The sequence below is a fragment of the Ischnura elegans genome, chromosome 12 (genome assembly GCF_921293095.1).
Source record: "Ischnura elegans chromosome 12, ioIscEleg1.1, whole genome shotgun sequence".
Lineage (NCBI taxonomy): Eukaryota > Metazoa > Arthropoda > Insecta > Odonata > Coenagrionidae > Ischnura > Ischnura elegans.
In genome coordinates, this window is record NC_060257.1 from 22,843,268 (window position 1) to 22,865,589 (window position 22,322).

General features: G+C 38.6%; 1 protein-coding gene across 1 annotated transcript in view; it reads right to left on the reverse strand.

Moving 5' to 3' along the window:
- Window positions 1-10,470, reverse strand: part of LOC124169566 (thrombospondin type-1 domain-containing protein 4-like) — a 191,426-nt gene extending 180,956 nt beyond the window's left edge. The window contains exon 1 of the mRNA XM_046548206.1: window positions 10,442-10,470. Coding sequence (XP_046404162.1) covers window positions 10,442-10,470 — 29 coding nt within the window. The remainder of the gene's footprint in view (window positions 1-10,441) is intronic.
- Window positions 10,471-22,322: the final 11,852 nt, after the last annotated feature.

The following is a 22,322-nucleotide window of genomic DNA, read 5'->3' on the forward strand; positions in this document are numbered from 1 at the left end:
ATTTTTTTCTTTTTTATTTTGTCCCTTTGAAATTTTTAGTATTCGAGCTCAACCACTTAGTCGTTATTTAGGCGAAGAATATTTTTTTCATTTAAATTACTTTGTAAAACTTCAATTTATATAGGGGGTAAATCAAATCAATGGTTATTTTGGATCGGTGAGGGTAGATTTCGAGCTGGGTTGAATTAAATACTTGAGAATGGAGGCTTTTTTACTTCTTGGGCCATTTTGTACTTTAAAAATCCGAACATTCAAGCGTTATTTAGTGGAATTTTATCATATTGAAATAAATACCTGCAATTCTACACGCTACAAAGACTTATCGCGACCTAGGTTTTAATATACTTCATCGTCTTCTCCTTAAATATCCCTTCCGTGACTGTGCGGGGTAACTCAGTAACCCAAAATTATGTTAATGCCGTACAATTTTTTACATATTACTTTCTCCTTTTGATATGCTTTTGTATTTGTGCTCAACAACTGTGCCGTTATTTAAGCGACGAATGATTCTTATTTACGTTTAAATTATTTAGGAAAACTTCAATTTTTATTAGCGGTGTGACTGAGTTACCCCGCACATCTGTAGCCCGGAATATCCTTGTTTGTTACATGAAGCAGGGATAAAAGTTTAATGCAAGAAATTTTATTATAACTTCAATTACGCCATTATTCTACATGATAGCACCTTCTGTACTTGTTTTTGTCATAGAATGTTATTCAATGTACAGTTACAATAGCAAAATATGAATAATTCTTGCTATTTCGCAGAAAATCAATGTAAAACCTGAATTTAACTAACAAAGTATTTATACATACTGTAAAAAAAGGTATTAGATCATTAAAAAAAAGAGCCATGGTGTTGACTTACAGGAAAGACTGAAATACAACGCATAATTTATGAATTATAAATGGGTACTTGAGATAACCCACACAGTCATTCGCGAAAGGTTTTTAGGCACAGCTACGGAAGGGTTAAGCGCTAAGCGAAGTACGCGGCCGCGTAGGGCACCAAGCAGAAGGGGGCGCCTAAGCGCTAAAGCATATTTCACACTACACGAGATCTCTTGAACAAGGAACGTGGAACGAGTCGTCGACGCTACAATGATATTCAAGACCATTCGAGACGGTCTTACAAGAATTATTGTTCAACATATCTTGAAAATATTGGATTTTTTGTGGATTTATAGTGTTAAGGTCTGCTGCCCCCCTTGCCCCTCGCTGGGTACGCCCATGAAAGGAGGCGTTCGTGAACAAGGAGGAGCTTCTGAGAGGATCGTTACGTAGAAGTTTAAAGAAAAGGTTAGTGAAGAGTTTCACCTGGAGTGTAGCTCTCTACGGTGCGGAAACGTGGACACTAAGGAAGGAGGACGAGAGAAGATTGGAGACATTCAAGATGTGGGTATGGAGACGGTGGAATGGACAGAGAGGAGGAGGAACGACGAAGTACTGGACCTGGTGGGTGAGGAAAGGCAGCTTCTACATGAGATACGGAGGAGACAGACGCTAAAGATGGGAGGAGTACTTAGCGGGGAGGGGATGTTGAAGACTGTTTTAGAGGGTAGAATGTTAGGTAAACGAGGGAGGGGGAGGGAAGACAATAGGATTTTTAGATAGATTGAAAGGGAGTATGTCTTACAGTGAATTGAAGAAGGCAGTACTGGAAGGAAAGGGAGGCCTCCAGATCACTTCCTTATTATTCCTTGGAAAGCTACCTTAATCGGTAGAATATTATGATGATATTTCCAGGTCCAACAAAAACATTACATTACGAGGGATATTTAGCCGAACACATACGTGTGGGAATTCATTTTTCCTCGTACAATAAAGGATTTTAATACACCCTTAGCGTAATTTCGTTTGAAAATTTCCTTCTTATTTGACGACAGGGACGACGACGAAAGGGAAATGGATAAAGGGAGGATAGACATCTTAGGATTATGCGAGGTGAGGTGGAGGGATGGGGGGGACTATTGGAGTGATGGGTATAGGGTTATATATAGTGGAGGGGAAGAAAACCAGCGGGGGGTAGCTTTAGTACTAAACGGGAAGATGGGTAAGCGTGTGGTAGGTATAGACCAGGTAAGCGATAGGATTCTGGTGGTAGAAATTGAGGCGCGGCCCACCAACCTTGTGGTGGTCCAAGTTTGCATGCCCACTAGCAATCATAGGGAGGAAGAAGTAGATAAGGTGTATGAACAGCTCGAGGAAATAATTAGAGACACACCGGGTACGAAATCTGGTAGTAATGGGGGACTGAAACGCCTAAGTCGGGGAAGGCAGGGATGGAAACGAAATAGGAGATTTTGGTCTAGGAAAACGGAACGACAGGGGAGAGAAAGCAGCAGAATTTTGTAGGAGAAACAAATTATTCATCACAAACACGTGGTTCAATCATCATAAAGGGCGAAGGTACACGTGGAAAAGTCCAGGGGATGCGGGGAGATATCAAATAGACTACATTATTGTAAGACAGAGTTTTAGGAATAGTGTGAAAAACTCGCGCAGCTTCCCTGCAGCGGATGCGGATTCGGACCACAATCTAGTGCTCATGAAATGCAACGTAAGATTCAAAAGACTTATAAGAGTTAGGAAGACGAAGAAATGGAACGTAGAAGCCCTGAAAGGGAGCATGAGGAGAGAATATCAGGAACTTGTGGACATTATATGCGGGACATTGACAACACCAAGACTGTTGAGGAAAGATGGGATAATATTAAAACGGGAATAGTCAAAGCGGCGGAGAAGTCAATTGGCTACGTGGACAGTAGAAGGATAAAGAAGCCTTGGAAAACGGAGGCAATGGTAAAAGAAATGGAGGAGAGAAGGAAGTGGAAGAACGTGGACACAGAACAGGGCAAAAGAATGTATAGGGAATTGAATAATCGATTACGACGTGAAACTAAGAGGGCAAGGGAGGCTTGGTGGAAAGGACAGTGCGAGGAAATGGAAAAGTTCCAGAAGGATGGAGAAGTAGGCGCGTAGTACGCCAAAGTTAAGTCGCTATCGGGCGGCAAAAGAGGACTAACCATGTCTAAAATTAAGGCTAAGGATGGGAGGATGCTAACCGAGCGAGCAGAGGTACAGGGTAGGTGGAAGGAATACGTGGAGGACCTGTATGACGGAATGAACAGACCAGAGAGATTGACTCTAGAGGAGGAAAGTGCAGTGGAGGAGGACAATCTTGGGCCGGGGATATTAGATTCGGAAATAGAGAGAGCACTTCGTGATATGAAGGCTAGGAAAGCAGTAGGCGTGGACAATATCCCGTGTGAGCTTCTGAAGAATCTAGGGAAGGAAGGTAAGAATAGGTTTTTCGAACTAGTGCGCAGGATCTACGAAGAGGGATGTTGGCCAGAAGATTTCGTGAAGACGGTTTTAATTCCGCTTCCGAAGAAGAAGAAAGCTGTGGAATGCGGAGATTATAGGACTATCAGCCTAATATCGCATGCGGCGTAAGTGGTACTGAGGATATTGAACAGACGAATGGAGGCGAGGGCAAACGAATATTTGGGCGAAGATCAGTTTGGTTTCAGAAAAGGGAAGTCAACTCGTGATGCAATAGCAATAATGAGGTCCCTCGTGGAGATGAGGCTAGAATATGACCAGGACGTATATGCGTGTTTCGTGGATTTTGAGAAAGCGTTTGATAGGGTGAACTGGGTGAAGCTAATGGATATTCTCAAGAGAATGGGTGTAGATTGGAGGGATAGACGACTGATTCGTAATCTGTATATGGCCCAGACTGCGCAAGTGAGGATAGCGGAGGGAGAATCTGGATGGGCAAGCATTGGCCGAGGTGTGAGGCAAGGCTGTCCTCTATCGCCGCTGCTCTTTAACGTGTACGCTGAAGAGATGGTAAGGGAAGCGTGGGATGAGTTAGAAGCTGGGATAAAAGTGGGAGGAATGATGTTCAAATCAGTGAGATTCGCGGATGACCAAGCGTTGATCGGCCAGACAGCGAGGGGGCTTCAGGCTCTAGTGGATGCGTTATACGAACGTTGCGAGGAGTATGGGATGAGGATTAATCACAGGAAAACTAAGGTTATGCGGTTTTGTAAAGCATCACGAGCGAGGAATGTGAGACTCAAAATAAAGGTGGGTGGTGAAAAACTTGAGCAGGTTGAGCAATTCAACTCTTTAGGCAGTACGTTAGAGGAAAACAGATACAGTAGTAAGGACATCAGGAAGAGAATAGCATTAGCGAAGGAGGCGTTCATGAACAGGAAGGAGCTTCTGAGAGGATCGTTGTGTAAGAGTTTAAAGAAAAGGCTGGTGAAGAGTTTGATTTGGAGTGTAGCTCTCTACGGTGCGGAAACGTGGACACTGAGGAAAGAAGACGAGAGAAGATTGGAGGCATTCGAGATGTGGGTATGGAGAAGAATGGAGAGGGTGAAATGGACGGAGAGGAAAAGGAACGACGAAGTGCTGGATATGGTTGGCGAGGGGAGGCAGCTTTTAGATGAGATACGCAGGAGACAGAAGGTTTGGATGGAGTTAGTGCTTAGCGGGGAGGGGATGCTGAAAATGGTGTTGGAGGGTAGAATGTTAGGTAAACGAGGGAGGGGAAGGAAAATAATAGGTTTTTTAGATAGATTGAAAGAGAGTAGGCCTTACAGTGAATTAAAGAAGGCAGTGCTGGAAGGAAAGGGAGGCTCCCAGATCGCTTCTCGAATACTCCATGGAAACCTACCTTAATCGGTAGAATACTATAATAATAATAATTTGACGACGGCAAATGTCCTCACACCTCCCGGTACACGTCTATTGAGGTGGCTTGCGGGTAGTATGTGGATTTATATGCAAATGTTGCGAACTAGTAGCCTCGAAAATCTTAAATCTTTTCCTTACACTTAGCAAATCCAATCATCGTCATCATCTAGTGGTGTTCTGCCCGTCGGCAGGTCCCCCGCGCCAATGCTGTCTCCATTCCCTCATGTCTCTGGCCATCTCCTTGAAGTCTCCATATCTTCCAATTTTTACGTTGCCAATAAACTTCATCCTTCTCCTTCCCTTTCTTGTGATCCCTTCCATCGTTTCCTCCAAAGTTACTTTCAAAAGTCCATTCCCTCTCATCAAATGTCCCAGCCAGCTTCCCTTCCTTTGATTTATTTTGTCCATCAAGGTTCTTTTCTCACCTATCCTATTTAACACTTGCTCATTCCTAACTCGATCCGTCCACCGTATTCCTCCATCTTCCTCCAAACCCACATCTCAAACGCCCCAATCCTGTCCCTGTCTCTCTTCCCCATCGTCCAAGTCTCACATCCATGCATAAACTTGATAATGGTTGATTATAATTTCCAAAGTATGCCCTCCAAGTCATTTAAATTTTGCACCATTGTTCCTTATAGACAAACACACATTTAAAAAGTTATCCCATGAGAATCGGTTAATAAACAGGGATTTTATGGTCGGTGGCTCAATATTTTGTGCTGAGTTTTAGTTTTTTTTTTTGTGGAAATGGTTGGTAATTATTTCCAAAGTATGACACTCCACACATAGCGTTTCACCAATCTCTTCCTCAATTTTAAGCAAAGCCAACATGAGGACCAAAAAAATACTGAGAAGTGCCCACAGTGATAGGAGCAACTTCGCGACATTCCATCCGCGGACAATTTATTGTCGTAATTGGATTCCACACACCCAAGTCGAGCAATTACACCCACGGAAATTTCAAAGAGACGGTTTGTTTCTCGCGGAATCTGGAGGCTGACGTTTCTTCAAGAGAGAAAATTACTTTTTAGATCCACTGTGTGGGAAATAGGGTGGTGGTGGGAACGTTAACAAGCAAAAGCACTTCGAATCCTGAAATCGGAAATTAGTTCACGACGAAGGCACGCAACTAATGAAGTCCTTACGAGCAAAAAAAAGCAAGGAATGTGATCGAAAGACAAAAGCATATTTCTCAACATCAGGATAAGGAAAGAAGCCGAAGAAAATTAAGGATAACAATTGGAGTTAACGATTCACATACGAAATTCACACCCAGCGTGTCATTGATTAAGAAATGTAAAACACATTACAGGCTTCACTATCAATAACAGACCCTTTGTTACTTCCACCAGGTATCTTTTTTTTTCAATTTTTTTACCGGTTTTGGCTGTTACACCACTGTCAAGTACAGAATATTTTCTGTACTTGATAATGCTGTAATAGCCGAAACCGGTCAAAAATATAAATTTATTTAAAATATATTTTGTGAGTAACAAAGTGCCTGTTATTGATAATATGCATCCATTCCTGCACGTAAAAGCTTTAAGTTTCGATTTAACACATTATAGGCTTTGAAGAGAAACCATTAAATAAGTAACGAATTAAAACGACGAATTAACAGCTCAGATACACAACATTGACAATAAGTATTTTCAAAATTCAGATTATGCTATTATTTTGGCGCATTCATAACGCATAAGCAACATGGATAGGTTAAACCATGCTAAGCAAAAGAAATTTTCAAGGCACGGTGTTTTAAAATTATTTCTCTCCAATGTTAGACCATGATTAGATAAACACTTGGCCTCACCCAACCCAGGTAAAATAAACTTCAGTCAAGTCAAGTCATAACTTCTTGCAAAAGATGCAATATATGGGAGGACGAAGTGGAACTCCGCTAAAAAACGTAGGGAACTAGATATCCGAGGATAATATCTGAAATATTCTCGAGCAGAATGTCCTCTGTTTTCGTGCCGACTGTCTCAAATTTCCACCTATACTAAGCCCAGAAATATGTGCCTGATAATGGAAAACAAACATAGGATGGACTTCATTAAAAAGAGAAAAAAACATAACATTGTGCGTGTATCGAAAATACACGATATCAGAACCTTACAATACGCTATGCTTACGTTCGTAAGCCAAGCCTGGAGCGTATTGAGATCTTGAGGCCGAATGGCTACCGAAGCCGTTCTTCCGATGTTGATTCAAAGGATGAACCTGTCCGAAATTTGAGAGAGAAAGATAAAATGGATACTATTCCCATCGCATTCTTTTCGAAGAGGCAAAAGATTTGAAAATCCCATTCTCAGCGCCGGCGGCGAGGTCCAGCGCGGGAGGAGGAGGAATCCAATCTATAAAACATAGAATCGATGCTGCTGGAAATAGATGCGGAGTTTAGAATAAAAAAGATAGGATCCAATCGTGTTTGCGTCCAGTTTATCGTCGGAAAACATAGGCATCAAATCTCCCCCAACACAATCCCTTCCTCCCACGGAATATTTCGCCATATAAACTGCGGATGGAAATAATATGGCAGGTCGAAATGGAACGCCACCGAAGGCCGTGGGGGACACGAGAAATCCAAGAGGAATATCTGAAATATTCTCGTATGGAAAGTCCTATGTTTTCGTTGGCTTGGACTTCCTCTCCTCCATTCTACTTTGGAAAAAACGTATTTTTTTCTAATCCGTAATATAACTGAAACGTTTTCGTAGCATGTAGGTCGTCACGTGTTACATTAGTGATAGGCAAGAAAAATGATTTTTTGCCATGGATACCCGATGCCATGTTAGAATAAAGTCCAACAATATTTCATTGCTATAATTTGATTACCTATGTACAAATTTCCTTCCAAAAGATGCGCAAGACAATAATATTCGTATTAACCTTACCCAGAAAAATCAACACGACTAATGGAGTGACATTAGCCCAAAATCAGATTAATAATGGACATTGTATGCTACATATGGAGTATTTTTCTCTATGGAAGCGAGGCTTGGACGTTGACAGCAGCAGAGCAGTCAAGAGTGGAAGCATTCGAAATGTGGTCCTACCGAAGAATGATTAAGATAAAATGGATTGACCGTGTGAGTAACCATGAAGTGCTAAGGAGAGTGGGAGAAAAGAGAAGCCTCCTAAAAACATTAAGCAGAAGAAGGGACAACTTAGTTGGCCACATTTTGAGGCACGATGGTCTGATGAAGACAATCGTTGAAGGACAAGTGGAAGGGAAAAAGGGCAAGGGACGGCCCCGAATGAGTTATATAGGACAAGTTATAAAGGATGTAAAAGGTAATATATATATAGCTATGAAAAGGTTAGCGGATAGAAGAGAGAAATGGAGAGCTGCGTCAAACCAATCTTAGGATTGTTGGCTAATGATGATGATGATGAAGGGATATTGTGACAATGACATGGTAATGATGTGGAAATCAAACCTATTGACGACGAAATCGTCTCAGGTTTGGCACCGGGTGAATGGCCAATTGAGGCCAAAAACAAATGAAAAGGGAGATAAAGAAGTAGCTATTCAGTCATAGAGAATAGAATCGCCCAAAATATGGTTACGCAATACGCATATGTTCTTTGTTGATCTATAGAAAGCCTATCACAATATAACATGGATCATGCTATTTGGTCTATTAAAGGAAATGAAAGTGAAGTATAGTTTCAGAAGATGATACTTATTAATACTGATGGGAATAGATACAGATGAAAATATGAGGTAGAGGTAAGTATAGAGAGTGGTATTAACTATCAACTAGCAATTGATGATGCAACTAGCGACGGAAACTCCACAATATTTACACAGATAAGTAAAAGCACGGATTTGTGGAGGAATAGCAACATCTCCAACGCTTTGTGGCAGGGCAAATTATCCAAGGATACGGATCGAGGAAATACGTTTCATATAAAAAAAAACTGATTAAAGACAAGCAAAGCAACAAAGCAAAACAGTATAATATAAGAATAAAAATATATATTTACTTCATCACTGCCTACATTATTTAAGTACAAATAACTCGGAGGTTAGCTATAGGTAGCCTCAAAAATACAAGAACCTGTATCAAGACTGCCTTCTGTGAATTCCGCATGCAATTCCTGGTGTTATTGTATACTAGCTGAAAAATTCTGTGTATGTACACAAATAAGGGTCATTTCATGTATGCCCTTTATGAATTAATATATTAATAATTACTTTTTATATTCCTCGATGACGTATTAAACACAAATATAACCCAAGTTCATCCTCATCTACAAACTAGCCCACAAGCCACCTAAAAAGGCGTGTGGCAGGGGGTGTTAGGGCACGGGCCGTCTACACATAAAAAGCAAATGCTCAAACAAGATTACGACCAGCATTTATTAAAGTCCTTTATGGTTCGAGGGATAAAAAAAATTCCCGTTTTTATGTAATTATCTATCCGTTCGGCAAAATATCTCTCTTAATTTATCGCTTCCGTCGGACGAGGATATAGTGGGTCTCTAAGATGATTCTCTCTGTGTCGCTCTTAAATATATCTATTCTCTAGGCTGTATAATACACATAATTGAAGACAATGAAAGATACAAAAAATATTCACATAACTAAATTTTCGGTGGCACTACCACCTTCCTCGGAGTGAGAATCTATATTCTTGTAATCCAACCTGGGTTATATCCATGTTATATTAATAATTATTTATTCATATGAATCGAGAGAAATGATTTCTTCGACCAACCGAAATTTGGAGCTTTTTCCTTGTTGATTGCAGATGGGGAAGAATATGATCGGAAGAACCCGAGCGTCTTTCGCTGCGGGGACAAAAAAATCCAAGAAAGAGAGAGACAAACATTCTTGGCCTGACCGAGAGGGCAAAAGGGGGATGAAGGGGAGAGAGTATGGGTCAGGGGAGGTCAGGGTAGAGAGCGAAAAGAATGAAACAAGACCTCCAGAAAGATAAACGAATGCCAGAAATATCAAGGTAAAGGCGGACCCAATATTTGCGATGGGATTGAAGAGAAGATGAGACTTGGGGGGAATGTGAAAGTTCTTGTGTAGTACGATGGCGGAAAGATAATGCGGAAAGAAGATGAGAGGAGAAGGAAGCGTAAGATGAAGGGAGAACTATAGATAGAAGAATAAGGACCGCAGTGGACTGGGGGAGAAAACAAGGAGCAGACCTCAGTAGGGTAAAATTAATATTTATACCCAGAAGGTCACCAGAGCGATAAATATGTTTTTGCGCAATTTACTAACATTTATTGAAACCCTAATCAGTGGTGTCATGTTGCCGCAACGCCGTTCCGGCCTTGATTAAGAAAAGACATAATAAACTAGCACTTTTAATATAAGACACGGTCTCCGGCGTTACTTTGTGGAACTGCTTCATCATAAAATAAAAATACTTTTTTCTATTCCACACTTTATTTTAAATAGTACTACCCGGGTTTCTGCATATCATGCTATCATCAGGGTTCTGATATGCAGAAACCCGGGTCGTACTATTTAAAATAAAGTGTGGTATAAAAGACCTAATATTCAAGTAAAACTTTTATCAATTATGGTGCCTCAAATTTTCTAAAATATACATTCTTAAGCGAATAAACATTTTTTTCGATTCGTTTATTCTTTATTTTTCTGAAACAATTGAAACACACAAGAGTAATATTTCACTTGAATAAAAAAGTTAAGGAAAGTGCTTGACGGCACTGCTGATTATGCCTTGACACTACTGACCCTCACCAATCCCTTGGATCATTCCCTTGATCCATACTGGGTCTGTGTCATAAAACTTGTTTTAAACATTATGGAGGTATTCTTAATCTCTGGTCAGCTGACAACCTGCCAAGATTCCTAAAATGTTCAGCGTCAAGGAGTGATCCGTCAACCCACGTCGCGTGCGCACTACACGAGTATGTTTATATACTATGTAAATGAATTGAGTTTTCCGTGTAATTACTTTTTGGGGAAAACTATAAAAATCAATAAATAAATTAAGAAAAGGAAAAGTCAATCTCCTAGATGTAAGTGATCCCAGCCCATGACTAGATTGAGAAGTCTCAAAACTCCGCTTCTAACACACCCATGGAGGATATCGTTAAAACCAAAGAGTAGCGTGATAGCTTCACCGCAAACAGGTAGCAAGCAAACAATCTCCCCCTTCGAACAGGTGAGGAATTTACGACTGGTGAATCCCTTTGGCGTGAAAGAAACCGCTTCTGCCGCTATCCCTTTACTACCGAAACTTCAACCGCAATTACCAAAGCAATACGCACGACTTCCCGTAAGATAAGACCGCCGAGACGTCTCGAGGTAGAAAATTGGAAACATTAACATGAGAAAGTAGGATGACATTCAAAGCTGACATGAGAGTAGACGTGAAGGTTGTATTAAAACGTATATTATTACTGTTACTATTAACTGCCTTCTTTCAATATTTTTGTCAATCATCTTAAAATTAACTACAGGGTTATCATAAATAATGTTGCGGTTTTGTAAATTGTTTAAATGAAACAGAATTACTTACTTATTTATGAGTCACGTCGAATTTTTGGTCTCAAGCAATTTTTTTAACATAATAGAAGGTTTCAATCCCCAATATATTTTCTGGGATGAAGTTGCCAAATTTGGTTTAAGAAAAGAAAAACAGTTTTTATTAAATGTATTGCGATTGAGGTTTTTGCACAAACCATACTGCCCGAAGGTCCATTAGCCGAAGTACAAAATTTATATTCATATGCCTTTTTATATGAGAATTGGACTTTCGTGTTCAACGAAATAAACTAAGCTAACACTGCTTTTACCAACAGAATCAACTGAGATAGAGCGCATTTACTTTTTTAAATACCTAGTGTGACACCGCAGTCCCACAGAACATCTCCACATGACGGCTATTGCTATGGAATAAAGTGTTTTAAAGAGTTGGAGTCCATTTATTTCGTTATTTTGTACACATATTGTTACACACATTGTACACATATTACACGCTTTCAAACTAAGGATAATAACTTGCGAAGATTTAGTACAGAAGAAGGGTCATTTTTGAACAACTATGACATTTATAACTACAGCAGCACTGCTACGCAAAAGGCTGAGGGGACGGTGTGTTTACTGTTTACGTATCTACGCGTTCCAAGGGAAAATGAATCCTGCAAGCAGTACTTTAAGAAATGGACTAAAAATGGAATAATCATATTCTCCAATTTATGGTCTCTCAAAGCTCTAGTCTGCAACACGAACTAAGATAAAATACATTTGGTTGAAAGTTACTAATCTCAAAATGATCATATTCTTTGAAAATATTTTCAGGAACAAAAGTGAATATACCCTTATTTTAAATAATTATGTAATTTGATCAACAATTCATTTTTCATTCCAAATAACGTTTTTTTCGCAAACCTTATACATCTCCCGAAAGAGCAATGAGCCAACGTATAAAATCTATATTCATCCATCTTTTTACATCAGATTTGAACTGTCGTGTTCATTCAACGACATTAACTTGGTTATTAACCCTTTTTCAACAAGATTAACTGAATTAGAGGGTTAAATAATTTTTGTTTTAACTCCTCGAAAAAAATTCCTAAAAGAAGAAATATTTTCGTTTTTTTTTCTTGACAACATGAACAAAGATAAAATACATATAAAGAAGTCTTACAAGTTTCAAAATTTTTATTTGCTTGGAGTATATTTTCAAGAACAAAAACAAATGTATTTTTCATTTTGTGCGAATCCAAAGCCTAGCTCTACACCTTCTTTGATCATACTTCCGAGGTTACTACCAAAAACTTGGAAGGGTGGATAAATACGGCAGAAGCAAGAGAGAAGATTGGAGTTAAGTAAAACCAGCTAAACCCTAGGGAGAGGGAGACGGGATAAAACAAAAGAACAAGCGGTCCCCGAGAAGGGTTTGAGGTTTCAGGCAAGAAGAGAAAAAACTTGAGCTTCGAGAGGAAAGGGTTAAGACGAGATGGAAGGCAAGAAAGAGATAGGACCACAAGAGGTTCTTGGGTCTGAAAGATTCCTGCGCTGGGGGTCGGAAACGGAGCCCTTGGTGTATCAATACTCGGCGGCCACAAGAAGCCCTCAAGCCGGTAGCCAGGGAGTAGCTGCCGTCAGACAAACATTAGTCGGACGAAGAACAAAGAAATGGAATACCCACACGGGGCACTTAGGAGGCAAGACAATAGTGAGCGATGGGGACCTCGAAGTTGGAGGTAAGTGTACTCGCATAGTGAGGAGATAGAGGTGGAGGTGAAGGTAGAGGTAGTATAACATAGTGAAGAGGTTTACGCACGCAGTTCTACCACGCCTCGTCCACCAGGCAGCCTTCTACTCTGTGACCGTATGTGTATATGTTATTTGATTAGTTGTAACATTTTTACAATGTTGAGCGATGGTAGTGACGACAGTGACGACATGTTGTCAACATGTGAGTGGTGGCTGATTGGAACGTTAGGTAATTGCGGATTCATCGCTCATTCCATAGACCAAGTGTGACAAGATATCTGGGATAATATCACCATCAGTAAGTGCAATTAAAGGAATACCTATACATCTTTTACGTTATACATGAGGATGTCTCCTGTAACTTCTTCATACATATCGATGGCTAAGTTCTAACAAAACGTATCTCAAGAATAGCAACTTCTCAGGAGAGCAAAAAAACGATAACTTTTTTTTCTTGTGCACTGAAATAAAATACCAAAAGTTAATAAAACTGAAAAAGAAGCATTTATTTGAAAACGAAGTGTTTTTTTGCCTTTAATTTATTTCTTTTTCAATGTTATTACACTTTTTTAAGATACATGTCTCAAACCGGCCGAATTTGAGATACGTGTTGTTAGAACTTAGCCATCGATATGCATTTTTTTCATAAAAGGTTGCGGTTAGGAAGGGGCCATGAACACACGAATCACGAAGAAACCTCCCAATACACCTCGTGGCACACCGCCCGAAAAGGTAAACTCATTTTTCTTTGAAAGCGGTCTCGCGCGACCTCCTAGTGAACCGTGAGGCGTGAGTACACCTCTACCTCGACCTGCTAACTATGCGCGCGCCCATACAATGCTTACGTGTTACCTCTACCTCAACCTCTAACCCCCTCACTTTACGAGTACCTTTAGGAAGTAGGTGACTTCAGACTTCATGACGACGAATAGATGCACTACAGAAATGTTTTCCTCAGGCGTTCAGCTCTACCATTCACGTAGTTCTCATCGTATATACAGGGTAGTGAAGAATACGTGTTTTCGAGTGAAACTTAAAAGTTCATCCAGAATTCTATATCATAAATTCAGTTCAATTTAATTTCTTTCCAATATCACATCATCATTCATTATTCAATGCTGTGTACCAGAAATAAATATTCCAATGATTGTCTAAAATGTTTGCAGTAAAAGTAATGTAAAAAATTAAAGCGAAAGTTTAAAAAATATTTCCCCAATCAAAAACTCATTATGCATTTTATTGTGTTTTCAAATTCATATTTAATTTGACAATACTCCCCGGCGCACCGCGGCGTGACTGTTCAGAACAGCTAATTTTGTGCACCGTTCTTTTCAAAGCGGAACCATTTCACCGATTCCGCAAAGAGCCAACTGCTGAATCGGCGCACCGGAAAACTGTGAAGTCCAAGATTTCGGGGTTCTAGTGCTTAAGCTGCCTTTAATTATACGCCCAACAGAAGATTATGGCATTTTTCAAATCTATTAAATAAAAGCAATATCTCTCCGATTGGTTAGGTAAAGGAACTAGTTTTTCCGCCAAACGATGAAGGTCTAAATACGTATAAGGCTGTAACCATATCATCCCTCCAACGCACTGCTTATCTTTTAAGGATTAGATCAAAAAATCTAAGACAAGAAAACAAATTCGGCTCCTTCATAAGGCACAAAATTTCCTTTCTATCTAGTGTTTATTGGATATAGTGACCCCCCCATAGATCCGCCACTGCCTCTATCCCAATGTTACCCCTACATTATTTAGATGTTGATAAATTTAAAGTAAACAAACTATTCCATGGTTTTTCTAATTATATAGTAGATAACATTCCGTTTACCACATCAACGCTTTCCATACTTTTTCCCGATAGCTACCCCAACTGCTCTACACCTATACTGACCTGGATATTCCTTCTGCTTCCCTCTAACCAACCATGTGTCGCAGGGGGAATAATTCGATTACCCTCCTACACACCGTAAGGGCGTCGTTCGAAAGAAAATTAATCGGAAAAGCCAGGCGTGAGCCGAGAATAAAAAAATGACCTCGGACGCTCAAAAAGAGGGGTAAGGTAGATATTTTTTTTTAATCCTACGTGTGTGAGAGGGAGAAACTAATTTTATCAAAAGGGGTCGAAAAATTACTTGTGACGTTCGGACCCAACCCTTCCGTTTGTCATACCTTTAACAATGGCCACTACGCCTGCCTCTCGTTTTGATTGCAGGGTGCGCGGCGAGGTTTTGCGGGCATTATAGGATTAAGGGTTCTTTCCCCTTCTCTCTCCCCTTCCCCTTAAAAGGGTTTTGGTTTGCGTTTGGTGGTCGAGATGATTGGTGGTGGTGGAGTGGTACATAGTAGGGTCTGTTCGTACCCTTTCCTCTCCCCCCTAAGGGTCCCCTTAAAGGGTATGCGTGGGAGGGGTTTCTGGTGCGATATATAGAGGGGGTGGATCTTGAAAAAGGGTTTGTTTTTTTTTGGTGGGGATACACGGAATGGTTGGGTGTGGTCGTGGAAGTGTTTGCCTTCTCCCACAATCCCCTTCGGGCTCTAATTTTGTGAGATACTCCCCTCTGTTCCTCATTCTCGCTTTCCTACTACGTTTAGCATCTCGCGTTCAACTTCTACAGTCTCCCTATCTCCTAATAGAAGTATTATCCCTGCGGAACTCGCGCTGAGCCTGCTAGGCTAATATTTTTAATATTTTCGTTATTGTTCCTGACCACCTGTAAACAATAAAGTCATATTTTCTCTACCTTTTCCTTACTGTATTAGTAACGTTTTACATGCGAAGTATACCCTGATCAATATATCATCAGCTTGGAGTAGTATATGTATATTTGCTTTTCCTCTGATAGTCTCACATTGTTAATAATTTCGAAAATTTTTACCAATCATCTCTAAATAATGCGCTCATATTTTCTCTACCTTTTCCTTTTCATAGTTTTTACATGCGAAATATATCCAGTAGTTTTAACATTATGTTGATTCGTCCTTGCTTGAGTGGGTGTGCCCATATGAGCTTGTTCCTTGCACTAGTACGCAATCTGCAGAAAAATCGCTTATACCTTCATAATTCTTATTTTAATCCTGTGCTACGGCAATTTTTTTGTATTTACCCCAAAATACTTCATTTATTCGTCGCTTTTAGGTACTTATAAATCATTTTACCTTATTTGTTCCGTTTAAAAATTTTTATTTAACGGTCCAGGAGACACAACAGCATGAAACTCAGTTTCGGAAACAGTTATTGAATGAAAACACGCATCAAGGAAGCCATAAAAAATTAGTCCCATATAACTGGTAGAGTTATTGAATAATATTTATTTGGTTATCTATTGCCGAGTGTAATTCTCAACCCTTTTAGTGCGGCGGGCCAACATATCGGCCGTTGCGTAGCCCATTATTTGATTTGCTATTGACATTGAAATAAAAAGATTTATATTTCACTAAACGTAAAAATATTTTGTTAATATTAACCATTTTTACCTCATCAATGTAAAGTATATGTAAAAAACGCATATTGATATGTAATAATAGCTGTGTATTATTTTTTTTCTTAGTTGATACATTTTATTAAAATGCCATCCGCATTTTTCTCTAGTACCCCAAGAATAAGGATAGCACTAAGAGGGTCAAAATTGAACTAAAGGTTCCATTGCGGTTAGAACATTTTGAGCGGAAAGAACATTCTTCGTAAACACATGGACGTCTATCACACGGGTAAAGAAGGTGATCTCTGCCATCATAACTTGTATCATCAGACAATCTTTGATTGGTTGCAGTAGATAGCGAATGTCGAACTCGACCACTAGGTTTCAGAAAGTTACGTCCTCGTTTCAAATACACTTGTTCAATATCTCGCCTAAAGACTAACTGCACCACATTTGAACGATAATTTTTTATACAGATCAAGGCATTACAATTCAGTTCTGTAAAGGCTAAAAATCCAGCAGGTTAGAATATGCTGAAGGGGTCACAACTGGTCCATTGATTTTGAAGTCATGACTATAACATCTTTTCCCAAGGAAAAATCGCTATCAATCAACAAAGTTCGTAGTAAAATTAACTCGGCTGCAAATAAAATTTTCCAAGCGTAAACTAGTCATTTCTCTGCACGTCTAATAGTATTTAATTTGATTGCAGCTAATTGAAATCTAGCGTTCACAATTACAGTAGAAAAGTATGTTTACGAGGACATCCCAATCAGTAAAGAGGGTAATTGGGCACAAAGTTCATAGGTTTTTAGTAGTACCACGAATGATGGGAAAATTTCGATGGCAATCACCGGCTTATTTAAAGTGATCATCGCAGCAGTTGTCATTAGACTTACAATTAGTGCATTTGCAGAACAAACTTCAGCCAACTCAAAATATATGTCAGAGACTAAGTCCAAAAATTTTCAAACTAATATGACGGAAGTATGACTACGCCAAATACTTGTAAACAGCGTCTCCATATATTCCAGCCTCCTTGATTAAAATCCATTAAGGAGTTAAACTTGATCTCGTTCTTACTACTTCTAAACCGTGCATTTAAATCTTCTCCTTTACTTTGCAGTTATAGCACGAAAACGGGAAAGTGTAGGAAATTGTGCTCGCGTAAGAGAACTATGTTAAATCGAAAAAGTTACCGACTACGAACGTTATTTTTTTACATTCATGTTCGCTGAAATGCACCCAAGGCGCTTAAATTGCATCGTTTTTCAGTGTCAAAATTGGGCACTTTTGGATATCAATCCTTTCAATAAACAGTAGAAATAAAACTACTTGACTTGTTATTCCACTGAGAGTTTAACACTACGAAAATTTTACCAAAATTATAGGCATGTAGCCAGAACTTTACTCCAGAGTTACTAAGGTGGTGTACGGAATGCCTATACTGGCATTTTTTCCAATATCCCACGCATCGGGAAACAATCAATTTCGTTAAACAAGCAATCAAATTCGCATGCATGGTTCGTAAATCAATATTTATCCTTCATTTGGACGAAAATGATCGTATTTACTATACTTTGGTCTCTCCAGAGGTGTGTTCATAAAATACACCCGAATTTTCGATTGAAAAAAAATTAAAATTTAGATTCATGGCGGTGGTTCAAGATTTATAGAAAATTTCCGAAGTTTTCAGACCCTGATCCCTACAAAAATAGTAACATTGTGTGAAAGCTAAACTCGGGCCTTAAAGTTCCTATCTAAGGAAAGACCCGTGTTATCATATTGTCTAGACCAAACATTATTGCTTCACTCACCAATACAAATTTTAGGTTGTTCACATTCTCACAATGGCAATGCATTCTTCCCAGCTGTGTACTTACCTGAAAATAAATAAAAATACAATTAATTATTTTTGCCAATTGACACACAGGTTATACATTACAATATATTAGAAATGATTTTAATAAACTATTATTTTCAATGTTTTAGCTAAAGAACACTAAAAATCAATATTGAATAAAAATAAATATTAAATTTATATTTACTGAACGTTTTGGCCATGGGAATTAGGTGATTGAAACAATTATTCTCTTGCCAAAAGTCATATATTTATTTACGTATATTTAAGAGTTGAGGATTTTAAACAACTTAAACTCATAGCTCAAACTCATTCAACACTTAATAAATAATTGATTTGTAGTAAACGAATAAAATGTGTATCCGAAACGTTATAAGGAGGATCATTGTTATATTGGTGGCCTAAATCCAACAATTGCTTCGTAAAATTATTGTAAAATAGGGCGAGGAATTTTCATAGCTATTATTCATATAGGTGATCAAGAAGGACAGTTATTTTCACAATGAAATAGGATGTGTGAAGTCATTAGCTGAACTTTTCTCTGGTTCATTTCCCTACTCAGCTCGTCTCTCCCCCTTAGCCTCATGGAAAAGCGATTTCCTCGTCTTCCCTCGCACCATTCACGTGGCTCTCTCACATATAATAAGTTTTTATGGAAAATAGTAATGGATGGCTTCTGCATTAAGTAATAAAAAAAACTATAATGGAGCTTTTGCCACCATCTCATCTCGTGAAATAGGATTTTTTACGTTTTTACAAATTTTTTTTAACGTTTTATCATGTCGTCACTTTTTTTCCTTGGAAATACAAATTTTCTTTCGTGTAGCAATCTATTCTCCACTGAAACCATATAATAGTCACTCTATCCACATTATAATTAATTTTTATAAATCAGTTATACACATGTAGACAAATAAAATTTAAATAGATTTACTACTGTAATAATACTAAATAATTTTCAAAGAAAAACTGGTAAAAGTTTTACGTAAGGTTAAAGTTAAAGTTAAGTTTAAAAAGTAAACAGCTAAAATTCTTTTTAGTCAATATAGCACATTCTTTTTTTTTCAAGACACTAGGTTACATTAATTTCAGCCTTGTATCATCTTCACTTAATATATTCAGCAGCAACATTTTGAGGAAATTAGTCACACACCAAAAAAATCAAGGTGCTACTTTTCTTCATAATCATATTTCCTATCTTTATACAAATTATCCACGAATTAAAACGAAACATGAATCGCTCAAAATTTACCCAAATAAATTACCAACGCCCACACCACGACGATATTTTCGCCGAAAGGCCCATAGCCTTGATGCCTGGTAATTAAAGTATTTTAAGAGGGTTCTCTCGAGTCCTGGAAATATAAGCGTCTTTATTTGAGCATGCTTTTTCACGGTGTTATAATTCATTAACGATTCATTAAGTCTTCACTTCACAACGTGTTCACTGTAATATAACAGTTTTCAAAAATGCATGACGAAATTTGTTGAACGAATCCATAACTATACCGCACGGCTCATAAGTTCACCGATTGCATTTCAGAAAGTTGTTGGCAAAGACTAAAAATTCATTGGCTTTAATTTTTTTTTAATTAACGATTAATAACATTAATTCCATTATATTTGAGAGCTAGACACGCCTTATCCCTCTCAGTGGGCAATTCATAAGCCCTGTTCCAATCCTTTCACAGATAGGTCTGAACGACAATATTTCCCCCATAATTTCCTCCTACACCCACAATAAAATCTCACCCATTCAACTCGTGAATTATATCCTCATCCCCATTACGGCATGTATACCTATTTTCACGATCGAGGCGCCACTTGTCCCAAAGAAATCCATTTGAGCATGCTGGTATATTATGCGGTTAGAAGATCATGGATTGGGATAGAACAAAGGAAGTCCACGCTACATGGCTCCCTTGCCTAAATACAGTCCGGATGCATAAAAATATATAGAATGATTAAATCATAACATATAGCTTTGACAGCTTTTGCCCATATGGGAGAACTGTTTTCGCAAAAAATACTACACCTTATGTGACTAAATATTACTTAAACCAACCTTCACAACTGCGTTTTAATTTGGTCTGATTTCTTTATAAACCTTCGTGCACTCTATAATAATAATTTGATAAAATATTAATCGGGCTTGAAGTCCACAAATTGAAGTTTTTGAAAGTTATTGGCAAAATCTAAAAAAATCATTCCTTTTAAAACGTTAATAAAAGTCAACACAGCAAAAAAATCTGGTCAATCACGACCAAATATTATAAAACATGTGCGAAAATTTCCCAGAGAAAAAAAAATTTTCACCTTGAGCGGGATTTAGACCCGGATCCCTCGATTTCCGGTCTAATACTTTTGCCAGTTTTACAAAAGGGGTTCAATTCCCGGTCAAGGTGAATGATTTTTATCTCTGAAATTTTCGTCCAGTGAGTGAACTGCGGATGATTTGGTAGTTATGACCGTGGCCAGTCCACGTATACTTAAAAACATTATTGAAAATATTTTTACAAATTCCGTCAATTATTTCTGTTCATATGTTTCGTCAAATATTGCCAGATCACATGACGAAATTTGTAGAACGCAATAATATTTATCGTGCTCGGATTTCACAGGCTAACATTTTATAAAGTTATAGGTAAAAGCTAAAAAGTAATTCCTTTTATACTATTTTTGATAAATATAAGGAATTACTGCCTATACTAAGGCACAACTTGTCATTCTCGGTGAACATTTCAGAAGCCCTTTTCTGATCCTTCCTCCCTTCGGTCTGCAAAATTGATTTTCACCACCAAGGATGAGCTGTATCGACAGGGCATGAAATAAAATCCCAACCCATCCATATCATGAATTATAGGCACATCGTTTTTTTTCTATTCACGCCCATAAATTCCCAATTAATTTCGACCGATCGCAAACGATGCGTCCCTCGTCACAAAGACGTCCGAGTGAGCACACCAGGGAATATTGTCCGGTTATAAGACCATGGATTGGAGGAGAACAAAGGAAGTGTTTTCGGCTCCGAGTTAGGTGGACCAGAAAAGGGTTCAACGGAGCAGGTAAGTTGGACAGAGGGAGCTAAAGCACGACGTAGCTGGGTCGAAACCCGTCATTTCCCAATTTCCTGACTAATTTATTCTTTCATCTTTTCAGCGTTTAGTAATATCGTTGGCACCAACAATAGGATGACACGGTCATAGGCCATCCCCTTCATTCTAGTCACGTTGAGAAGCTCGAGTTTTGGGGTTAAAAGGATTACGGGGTGAATATTTGTCGTGGAAGAGAAGACCAAAACAAGGGTGGGGTAAAATTATGGTCGCCAATATATTAGGTACCTACTTTTAGGTAGGTACCTATGTCCTTAGCTTGCCTGTCTTCCCTTAAACCCTCCGAAAAACGAAATATATGATAGGTGTTTATGAAACATTAAAAAAATGTTCCAATAATCGTGCCTCATCTAATGACGAGAATAACATGCAGGAGATTACGTCTATAATTTCTAGGAATTTGTTTCGAACATTCGGATTCAGATACAACCTCTAGTTGTAGTATTGGACTAAGCATCTCCATATAAAAAATTGAGTGTTACTAGAATAGGCGTCATTTAGACAAAAAAAGCTGTTATAATGTTCTTTTAACCACTGTATTCATGGATAAATATAATGTAGGTACGTCATGGTAATATTTTAGCTATTTTCAATTTGTGTAATTAACGTTAAACAATGTTAGTTACTACAATTCCTATTATAGCTTGGTATAAATTCGTCCATTCCCTATTTCCGACGAATTTATTCTTTCATTTTGGGTCCGTTTAGTGATATCGTTGGCACCAGCAATAGGAGGTCACGGACACAAGCTATCCCTTTCATTTTAGTCAAATGGAGAAGGTCAAGTTTAGGGGTTAAAAGGTTACGAGGTGAATACTGGTAATTGTATAGGAGGAAAAGACCAAGGTAAGGTTAGGGTCAAATTATGGCAACCTATATTTTGGTATCTAGGTACTACTGGGTACTTAGCTTCCCTTAAAATCTCCGGAAGACATAACAAATATTCATTAAAACTTCAAATTACGTCCCAATAACGTGCTTATCTTATAACGTTGAGG